The following is a 12,069-nucleotide window of genomic DNA, read 5'->3' as shown; positions in this document are numbered from 1 at the left end:
CTCTTAAGATGGCTGCCAAATTTTATTGAAATATTCTGATTTTCAAAACAGTTACATGGCAAAAATACACAATTTTAATTTGTTTTTTCGAAATTTTCTTTTGCAAATATTAACAAATAAAATCCTATAGTTTTTATTAAAATGAAATATCACAAATCAAACATCGATTTATTATTTTTACAGCAATGGCCAATGCACATTGCACCAATGCAGTTTATCAAGCAAATTTACAAAACCATTCTTAACTTGGGGAGAGCAGGCATTGAAACTTTTCTCAAATGAAAACAATTTTCGGTATGTACTTATGTTACAGTGTTAGTTTCTTTATATATATATATATATATATATATTAGTATTTTCAAGTTAAATTCTAGTTTTACGGTCTATTTTTTATTAAATTATTGGGTGAAAGTATAGAATAATTACAAAACACCCGCCCTTATAAGGTTAAGAATGGCTTTAACGTTATTATTTCAGCACGGTAACATAAGTGCATAAGTACTCAATTTTCTTGCAGGTGCTAAAGTTTAGCAAAACTGCTAACTGCACTAGTGCCTTTCTCGCAGTCGTCGTTTTTAAAGTCAAACAGAACTAGTCGATAAAATATGGCAGCCATTTGGGAGCCAAGCACTTCAATATAACTTAAAATTAAATCGATGTTGATATCTTCATTTTATCGTTCAATTATTTCATTTCACTCGATGATCATTCAATACTGGTTTGACGAGTTATATTACTTTCAACTGGTCTTATTTTTTTGTGAACGTTGTTGTTCGTTTGTTATTTTCCCCCTTAATTAACTGAAAAACCAATTATTTTTAAACTAAGGAAAATTAGATTAACTAATTTCGATTTGAGATTTTAAAAAGAAGGCATGATAATAATAATAATAATAATAATAATACATTGGCACTAATCGTAACAGACTTACAGTTAATTAAATTTGATTTTTGCTCCCTACACAATTTGAACTTTTAGGGTTAGTTTACGATTTTAACAAATAAAACAATTACGTTCAAATTCAGTGGAAGTACAGATTTTGTTTTTCAACGTGAACCAGAAAAGAAATGATATACACTTTTTATGCACATAATATATTGAATGGGTTTCATTTTTACCTGACTGCCGATCACGACAATTTGTGGTAATTGAATGGTTTCCGATCCAACCGTATTGAAGACATCCTGAAGTTTATTTATAACTGGAATTAAAGTCTCCATTGCCTTTTTTGTTTGACTTTTCTTTTCTTAGGTGAAATTTTCAAGTCGATCACTGTGAAATTCAAATTAAAAAAAAAAGGGAGGAAAAAATAGGTAGTCGTAGAAAACTTTTGATCAAAGATCGGGGTGGAAGCTAGTTTTTCTGTATATTTTTTCGTTTATTTCCTTGCTGATCTTCATATATTCCTCATCTTCCACACCCAAAGGCACGGGGCCACCGCTCCAGTGCTCCACACCGAAGGAAAAGAAAACTAAAATAAACACTAAACAACCAAGAGACGCGTTTCGTTGAATGAATAGAGAAAGGTGCACTTATTCTATTTAAACTTGTCACGTAATTATTGTCAACTGGACCTAAGTAAATTTTTACACATTAAAAAAAAAAAATCCGAGCAGGGTTAAGGAAAGTGGCCCATGAAGAAAACTAGTCGTTCTAAAAGCGTCTGTTTAGTGAGAGGAATAGTCACAGGAAGAATTATTAGAGAGTGGGAAGAGAAAAATAATATTGAAGAGTTGTAGTATGAGCAACAAATAATATTGAAGTAGGAGGAATTCAAGTGAAGGCAGCTGACAGAAAATAGAGGTCAGAGAAGATGTCGCGTTATGATTATGAACTTCCGTTTCCGGGTCAATAATAGTGGAGGTCACATCACAATAAATGATTACGTTTACACACATTTACAAATGATTTTCTATGTGGAGAATTACACATGAAATTTTCAATTTCAGTTTCAATATTAATAAATTTTATTTACGAAGGAAAGAAAATAGCAAATATGCAGATGAGCATCTCCCCAGTGTTTTTGGTGATTACGTGGAAACAGCCTGAAAAACTTTGCGGAAAGAATAAAAAATATTTTAAAATTTCGTGTGGGGGATCAGTTTCGCATATTAATTTAACATGGAATGATCCCCCATTCCCCGTTTGTAAAGGCACTTTATCATACGATTATTATTTTATTTATTTATTTATTTATTTTTGCTATGGGATATAAACTCAGTGCTTTTTTTTGTTTGTTTGTTTTTTTACATTGAGGTCATTACTTATCAAGGCCCGGAAGCCACTCAGGGATAAGGGTTATTGCATGTACAGTAATCAATGGGATAGTATTAGTATTGGAGATTTGATAGAGTGTCTTACTTAAGGGGGCGATTTGTCAGGAATTTGTTTCTGTTGGACTTGAAGACATCCAAGTTGTAGTCAGGTGGGAAACAGACAAACGAAAGAGAGTTCCACAGTCGTGCATTCTGAGAAAGAAGCTCTGCTCATGGAATCTATGTTTGGATTTAGGCACAGATAAAGAGTGGGAAAAATTAATGACAGTAGTTTCAGCTAGATGGGTGTTTTTCGTGAAAGATTGACGAGGTGGGACCAGAGATTGGAGCTCAGACGAGCACTTGCCATGGAAATAATGATAAAACAAAGATAGGCTCGCAACGTCTCTTCGGTGGGAGAGAGGTTGCAGGGAAGAGAAAAGAGCATCCCCCACTAAGCCACAAAGTCTATTTTGTACTCTGTTAAGGCAGAATAGACTGCTTTTAGCAGCTCCTGCCCAGATGTGGCAGCAGTATTCTATCCTTGGACGTACTTGATAGAGAATTGCATCAGTAGTGAGATATCTTCTTGAGCGGTAGAAGGATTCCACCATTTTCCCAGCATCCTTGGCAACAGACCTGATGTACATGTTCCATTTCAGATCAGGAGTGAAGGTCAAACCCAGAAGCTTGTCAAAACATGGAGCCTCCCCAAGACGAGAGCCATCCATTTCAATTGTTGCCAGTGGGGATCAGAGCGTTGATGATGTAAAGATAGAAGCTTGGTTTTAGATGCATTAAAAGCCACCTCTTCCCTCACTGTACCACGCGCTCAAGATCAGAGGAGAGAGAATCTGAGAGAACTTTGTCATTTAGGGCCTTGGATGTGTTGCCATAGATGGTCGTGTCATCAGCATAGATGTCAACGAATGATTTAAGTATGTGTTTTGGGAGATCATTGATGTAGATCAGGAAGAGAGTTGAGCCCAGGATAAACCTCTGAGGGTCTCTGATTTCTCATTAATACTGTGGTCTCTGATTTTTGCCCATCAACCACTACTCTTATAAACCTATTGGAGAGAAATGATTTAATAATTGAGAAAACATTTCCAGTGATACCGTAGCTGGAAATCTTGTGAAGTAGGCCCTTATGCCATACCTTATCGAAAGCCTTTCTCAGACGTATCTCTTGACTGTACTGTATATCAATACTCTATAGCTGACTGGGATAGCTTCCGTACATTTATATCTGATATATCTTTGCATTCCATGTTTAAAAAGAATGTGTTCTCTATAGTATCAGACTTGACCGAATGATTAATTGTAGGCATAGACCGATTCATACCATCCAAAAAATTCCAACAAAAACCTGACAGCCAGCCATGGTTCTCCCCAGAATGTGCTGCTGCCATCACGCACAGAAATCACTTTTTCCATAGCTACCAACATAATAGATGCACTGAAACTAAAGCTGCTTTCAGGACCGCCAGCAACCACTGCAAAAAAAGTAATAAAAAATGCAAGAGAGCTATATGCTCAGTCCGTTAAATCCAAAGTAGCTGAGCAGCAGTTTGGTTCCCACCAGTTTTAGCAAATACAAACAGGATCCTAAACAGAAGCATGCGTTCTATCCCAACCATCATCAATGGACCTAAGGTCATCTCGTCAGCATCAGACAAGGCCAAACTATTTGCCAAGAACTTTGCAGCTAATTCTACCCTATGCGACGAAGGCCATCAACTCCCAGTATTTCCTCCTATAACAGACAACACGCTATGCAACATACAAATATCTGTGCATGAGGTCGCCAAGCTAATCCAGAAGCTTGATTCCAGTAAATAACTGTCCCTGACGGCATTCCAGTTATAGTGCTGAAAAAGCTCCAACCAGAACTTGCCCCCATACTTACAAAACTGTTTAAGTGTTGCCTTAAAGAGAAGTGCTTTCCAACAACCTTGAAAACCTCATTTATACTGAAAAGTTAGAAAAATAATTACTTACCCTACCAGTAACCCTAGGTCCGATTGGCAAGCCCTTCCTAAAAAGCTTTAACTCTATCATTTACCATAAGCCCGAGTTGCAAGTCCCCATATAAAAAACTTAACCTGAACACTAACTCTTGGTAAATCACTGAAGGGCTTGTTATGTAGTGGATAAAATACTTGGTAAAATTCAGTTATAAGTTACACTCTTCTGGAGTTTGGAGCTTCAATCTTCAGTACGAGTGACACTAAAAATACAATTGTAAATTTCTTAGGATTTCTGACATGGCTGACAGAACAAGAGTATGTTACCTCCGTTGAGGATCAGAGGAGAGAGAATCAGGGAGATCTTAGTCATTTATGACCTTTGAAGTGTTACCATAGATGATAGTATTATCAGCATAAATTATGCATGATCTAAGAATATGATTTGGGAGATCATTGAAGATCAGGAAGAGAGTTGGGTCCAGAATGGAACACTGAGGGACACCAGCATTAAACTGTGAGTTTCTGATTTCTGTCATTAATGACTATTCTTATAAACCTATCAGAAAGAAATGATTTAATTATTGAGAAGACACTTCCAGATATACCATAGCTGGAGATCTTGTGAAGTAAGCCTTTATGTCATACGCTATTAAAGATCTTTGATATATTAAGAGCAATTGCCTTAGAAACAAAGCCCAGTCGAGAGATTCGCTAATCCTATGAGATATAACTGTAAGCACATCTGCTGTAGATCTAACAGAACAGAAACCATATTGCATATCACTGAATTGACCACCTCTATTTAACACAGATTTCAGCAACTTACTCATGATGTACAGGAGACTGACTGGTCTGTACTGAAAGGGAGATGACCAATCACTTGAATTTTTAAATACAGGACAGACTAATGAGGTTTTCCAGGGTGTTGGGAAGCATTTCTACTTAAGACAACGTTTAAACAGCTTTGTAAATATGGAAGCTAGTTCTGGTTGAAATTTTTTAGCACTATATTTGGAATGCTATTAGGGTCAGTTGCTTTACTAGAATCAAGGATTTTGATTAGCTTGGCAACATTACACACAGATCTTTGTATGTTGCATAACGGGTTTTTAGAAACAGGAAATACAGGAGGTTGGCATCCCTGATCGCATAGGGTAGAATTGGTAAAGAGTTTTGCTTTGTCTGATGCTGACGAGATTACCATTGAAGATGGTTGGGATAGAGCACATGCTTATGTTCAGGGCCCTGTTTGTTATTCACCAAAACTCATGGGAACCAAGTTACTTTAAACTTGACAGACTTAGCATAGAACTCTCTCACATTCTTTATTACTCTTTTACAACAATTGTTGGCAGTACTGAAGGCAGCTTTAGTCTCAGTACATCTATTTCATTGAAAGCAATGGAAAAAGTGATTTCTGTGCACAATGGCAGTAGCACATTCTAGAGAAAATCACAGTTGGCTGTTAAGTTTTTACTGGAATTTTTTAGAGAGTATGAAGCAGTCTATACCAACAATCAACTATTCTGCCAGGTCTGATACTATAGAAAACATGTTTATTTTAAACATGGAACGCATAGGTATATCTAGATATAAATGTGCAGAAGTTATCTGTCAGCCATAAATTACTGATATACTGTATGCTGGAGATGTATATTTGAGGACTTACTACATTTTGTTTTTATCTTAACTCAGACAACTGAGTGGTTAGAAGATTTCAGTGAAGACAGAACAGAGAATGAACACAGCCCAGGGCAAGTTATAAGAAAAAGGTCTAGGAAACTTGCATACTGACCATTAGTGTCGGGCACACGGGTGGGTTTGTGAACAATATGAGTTAGGTCATAAGCAATGAGGAAATCATAACAGAACCTCTCTTCATCATCCGTCTTGTGTGAGTGGGTTAATCAATCCACATTGTGAGCATTGAAGTCTCCACAGACATGAATGTTAGCCGAGAGGAGCAGTCACAATGTGGTCAATTTTCTCAGATATGCTTTGCTGGTGTGGCGCAATAGAGGGCAAATATGAACACAGTGTTGTGAGCAAATGAAACCTGGAAGCACATATAGGGCAATTTAGGGTCTTCTCTGAAGATGTCTCTACCACATTGAAAGCCATCCGTAATGTAGGCACATATTCCATGCCCATGGCAATGTTGGGAGTCAGATTTTAATGTGAAGTTAGGGTATCCTTTAATCATAAATTCATCTTTTAAATTCAATAAATTCAATGCCAGTTTCACACAGGAGCAATAGATCTGATTTGGTCTCCTGTAATTGGGTTTCAACTTTTGGAAGGTTGGAACATAGACCCTTGATGTTGGAGAAAGAGACCTGGTAGTGGAGGTCTACATTGGTAAGTTGGAGTTCTGGGTTCTTGCATTCTTTCTTGAAACCTTTCATGATGGAATATTGGGATTTGCAGAACAGGTTGACAGAGTTGGTTAGAGCTGGACAGAGAGGGATAGTAAGGGAGAAAAAAAAACAAAGAAATATATTTTGTAAACCATGATATGGTAAAGTTGTAATATTACCCATTAATATGACATCGAGAAGAAGCCTCACCAAGAGCTACTGCATGATCCGGAATCCATTCACCAAGTGGCAATACAGCAGCATCAGTACTTTGCACCTGCTGATAGGATGCCCTCTTTAGTGGTTAATCCAAAGTTCAGGCCCTGACTATCAGGTGGATAACATCAGCTCAGTTAAAACATTTACCTCCAGCAACTCTTATTAGTGACATAGTCACAAGGATAGAAATAGAAAGAGAAAAATTAGAACATCTCAGGCAACTTCTCACGCAAAAGGACTACTGTTGAAATTGTTATTATTGGAATTTATTTTTGTCAATTTGCGATTCGCTTGCTATTTTCCTGAAAATAAACACATTCCCCATTGTATAGATGGTCTGGTCACGTGTTTTAGTTTTGTAGACAAGATGGAAGACCCAATGTCTACTGACTTAGCATATTTTTGTATTCTTGTCTACGTTTTCTTGACCATGTCTAGGATGAAGTATAGAATAAGAACCCTAAAAGCCGAGAGACTCAAAAGGACACATTTCAATTGAAACCAGTTGACTGCTAACACATGTGCCATTTGTAAACAAACATACACAACCTGAGCTGTTTGTTTTATTCATTTATTATATTTAAAAATATTAAAGAAAGATTTAAAGAAAAGTGTGTATGGGGGGGAGGCATATTTTTATGTAGGGTGTGTTGCTTTTGGGGAAGGAGCGCTTTCCTTTTTTTTAACAAAACTTTTCAATAAATAAACGTAGAGATAGTGTTGTAGTTCCGTTTAAACACATCTAAAAAAAATTGTGTACGTTTTCAGCATCTTAAATTTACTAATTAACAAATATTCATAAAATCATAAAAAATGTTTGCTTTCAATTATTTTTTGTTCCATATGGACTTATTGTGCTGTGCTAATCTTTAAATAGTTTTTTCTCACATTAAATTCAAGTTTTATGCATAATGAAAAATAAAAAGTCATGTTCGACACTTTGCAAACTGCGTAACATTCATAAGTGCATAAGGACAAAAACAAATTGGCCCTCTTGCAGTTTAGAGAAACTAAAATATCAGGAATAAACATGGACATAGTTAACGGTACACCACTTGTAAGGTCATTTGATTGGCTATTGAAATCTATTGTAAAAGAATTTTTAAAAAAATTAAATTATCATTAAAGAATTTAATTATTGTTTAGTTATTAATTACTTAACATTAACCCTTTTTGATCCAATTATATTGTCATGGCATAATCACGTTGACACACAGGTTCTTGCCAGATCACCGAAGTTAAGCAACATTGAGCCTGGGTGACCATTTGGGAAGGCGAAGCGCTGTATGTACCACAAAGTAAAATATAGGTTGAGGAACTGGTGCAGTCTATCCTTCTCTTGAGGGTAGATGGGACTCTCTTAAGCCGTGGTAGGCACCGCATCTAGTGACGGTGCAATGATAAAAAATACTCTTGATAGTCCTTGTGAAGCATCAAGTATTCAGCTACCACCAAGATTTGAATTACACTACCCACTCTTGTAGTGAGTTCAATCTCGGCTACAGCCGCACTGGATGGATAGATGGATATTGTCACACAATGGAATAGAGCAATTTGAACAACCCCCTCATCTCAACTAAGTATTACTTAAAACAACTAAAAAAATACACACAAACCGAACAGCTCAGCCAGAGCTTTATACTTGGTATGTTTATTTCAACCAAAATATTCTACACTCAACCCTATCGTCATGCAGACTTTTAAATTCTCTATATGTTCTGATGTTTGTAAATAAAATGTATATAAATTAATCTGTATTCATTGTGTTGTTAGTTTATTTAATGGTATTAATTCCTCTACACGTCTGTTCTTAAATAGTAAACAATGTTTGCTAATACATATCTGATGATTTTAATTTGCTCAGCAATGTTAACACATACACAGGAAGTTGAGGTCATCATATGCACTGTTGTAGCTAGAAACAGAGTGACATCACTTGACAAAAAGAAAGAGTGAGCGAGAGTTCATTGAGAAATTTTGAAACAGACAGCACATGTAAAGAAATGACTTAAGAATCGATTATAAACAAATGGAGTTGAAGTCCTAGATGTCTGTAGCTGGAACATACTACTCCTCCTCTACTAGCAGAAGAGAAGGCAACATTAGCAACTTAATAAATCGCTTTCTCCAAATTCAAAATATTCTTTACTTTGGTTGTTGTGAAGTCTTAGTTTTAATTCCATTAAGAATGCACTCTACAGAGATGATCAGGGATGAAATGTAATAGTCACAGGAGAAGTGCACAACACAAAGTATAATTTCATTGTGGCATTATAATTTGTTGATTTGCATTCGATAGCAGACATGTATTTTATTTGATCGTGATATATAAGACATTAGATCTCTTGGAGAAGAGGTATATGCAACACTAATACTTAGAAGGTTTAAGGATAATTATAATAAGAATGCTTTAAGTGGCAGAGTAAACACACATTGAAAACTGTAGATGAGGAAAAATAATTCATATCAAAGAACTATGATAAGTAAAATATTTGAATAATGAAGTCCTTGATTATATATTGTCACATATGACGAATAAGCAAGTAAAAATATTAAAAGCAGTTTTAACTGCCCTCCACCTTCAACAAGCATGAAGAAGGAAGACCATTTAAACAAATCTATTTTTGACATTTCTGAATTTTTGAGATGAGCATTGGTTATTTGTATTATTTGGATTCATCCAACTACTGTTCTCACCTTGACTGTGATTTTCACAATGTTTTGGTCGATGTAACCTCTGACCTTCTTCAGGTGTATCTTGTTGAACTCAGAAATATTTCTGTCGAATTCAGGAATTTGGACGGAATTTCTAGCCATAACTGGGTAGAGGTCCTAAGTAATTCGCAATTGTATATTCAGTCGCCTACACTGAGAACAGTGGTTAGAGTACTTGGAAAAATCATTTGTAAAAAATGATAATCTCCTGAAGGTTGAAGGTTCAATCCTCAGTGTGGGCGACCGAAAAATACAATTGCAAATTACTTAAGACATTCATCCAGTCATGGCTGACGGAACAAGAGCATGCTATCCTCATGAAGTAAATAAAAGGTTCCTCTTGAAATCTCGTCCAAATTCCCGAGTTTGACAGAAACATTCCAGAGTTCAATAAGATACATCTGAAGAAGGTTGGAGGTTACATCGACAGAAATGTTGTGACAATCACACCCAAGATGAGAACAGTAGTCGGATGAATCCAAATAATATGAAATCTATTTTTAGCCAACAGTTTGTGAGAAAAATAATTTCATCACACCTATTCTTATCAGACAGTGTATGAAGAGGTAGGGGAACGAATTTGGGAGGAGGGGGGTAAAAGACACATTGCTGTGAAAGTCCTTTTCCACCGATCATTTATTTTTTATTTTACCTAGCATAGTCAGTTGGTGACGGTTCAAGGGAACAGGTCACTCAGACTTGATGTAACAGAAAAAAAAAAAATAGAAGTCGGCAAACATGCCAAAAGAGAAAAGAAAAAAATGTCCTTAATCTCCAAATTTGCCCGTCACAAATTTGGATCTTGTCTGATTAGATTTCTATTGTGACCAAGAACAAGCAAATTTATCATTACCTGTTCACATGAAAAGAAAAACATCTCGAGACCACCCAGAAATTGTACAGCACCGACCCTTTTACTATAACTCACACACCTCTCCTTATTAAACTTTATTCCATATTACTCCTTGTGTCGCCCAATCAATATTGTGTAAATCAAATCCTTTTTTTGTACAGTGTTTTTAAAATTGAATGTAATCGTTTTTCTTCCTTTGCTCGTTTTGATACAATAAAAGCTAGATCCCCTCCGCACTTTATATCTCACATTTATTTTTGTTCTAATATATTCTTCTAATTATTTGCTGTTAAGAAATATCAATATTTAAATTATGCCTTGGTGGTTTTGCATTGTCTCTTGCATACTTGTTCTGTTTTATCTTTGTACACTCAGCACAGTGTTTTAAACTGGAGAATCCCCTTCTCTAATGTTCTGGTATTAACATTCGAACCAGAGACCTATGAGCCAATTCCGGATTTTCTTTTTTCATCATTGTCATGTGCACGCTACCATAGTCCCCAACAAAAGCTCAATGTAACAATATATATATATATATATATATATATATATATATATATACTAGCAAAGATAGCCACACTTTGCATGAGACTTTGCTATATGCTAAGATACCTGCAAAGCAGGTAGCCGAGCACATAGTAAAGTCTCAACATTAATCTTTGACCTTGATCTTGAAAAATGGTGTGCACCATCCTTAGTGGCATGGGCTGTAGAAGAGCTGTACACACAGACACACACGCTACTACTTTTATATATATATATATATATATATATATATATATATATCAATGAAATGTTTGGTTTGTTCGGCTCAAATAAACTAGAAAACTACAGGCCTGTTTTTTGTCATATTTTGCAACAGTGATTGTATCTAATCTAACTGTGTTTTTAAATATTAAAAAGTAAAAAATATTACCATATTAAAAAAAAAAACTTTTATTCAACATCGTTTCTTTTCGGTCGACTATTTTGAAATGACAAAAAATTATGGTTCTAACTACACGTGTATTAAACAAACTTTTTTTAACAATCGTTAAAAGAATAAAACAGAAATTATTAAATTCAAGAAATAAAGCATAACTAAAAATAAAATAATTTGTACTTATGCATTTAATGAACAAGATGTAACTCAACGTTTGAGTCGGATTTCTCCAGAACATGGTGTTCACAGCTCGGGTTTAGCTGCTCCTTGACGTAACATGGTGACCAGCCAATCACAATGCCGCATGCTGAGTTTGAACTCAACGTGCGTATGTGCGCGCTGAGCATTACACGATAATTCCGATAGCAATTGGGAGAGAGAAAAAAGAAACAAACAAACAATCCGATCAGTGGATATGTGTTCCTCCCTGGCATAACAAAATAATAAATAAAGAAAACTACTCGCCGGGATTAGGCAATATATATATGGTGTGTGTATATGTATATATATATATACACACACCAGTTTTGTTTACATAAATACTTGCAAAAAAAACAAATACAAAAAAGTTTGTTTCACTTTTTCTAAACTATAAAAAAATCCTTTAACAAGAAAGTTACTGGTTAACTTTTACGACTTGCCCCAGCATATTATAAACACCCTAACCTCCTCATGTTAAAAACAGCTTTCGGATTAAACATCCCTCAAACCTTGAAAGCCGTTCTTAACATGGGGAGGTTGGGAGGGGGGGTATTCGTTTTTAACATGGGGATGTTGG

The 12,069-nt window shown here is 35.6% G+C and overlaps 1 protein-coding gene across 2 annotated transcripts in view; it reads right to left on the bottom strand.

The window, feature by feature from the left end:
- Positions 1–1,693, bottom strand: part of LOC145277792 (dynamin-1-like protein) — a 103,510-nt gene extending 101,817 nt beyond the window's left edge. For both annotated transcript variants that reach the window (XM_080129608.1, XM_080129609.1), the window contains exon 1: positions 1,119–1,693. In XM_080129608.1, coding sequence (XP_079985734.1) covers positions 1,119–1,220 — 102 coding nt within the window. In that variant the 5' untranslated portion in view covers positions 1,221–1,693. The remainder of the gene's footprint in view (positions 1–1,118) is intronic.
- Between the last annotated feature and the right edge of the window lie 10,376 nt (positions 1,694–12,069).

The sequence above is a fragment of the Euprymna scolopes genome, chromosome 6 (genome assembly GCF_053919585.1).
Source record: "Euprymna scolopes isolate OS-2025 chromosome 6, ASM5391958v1, whole genome shotgun sequence".
Lineage (NCBI taxonomy): Eukaryota > Metazoa > Mollusca > Cephalopoda > Sepiida > Sepiolidae > Euprymna > Euprymna scolopes.
The sequence above is the reverse complement of the archived record's forward strand: the minus strand, read 5'-3'. Positions and strand labels throughout refer to the sequence as shown.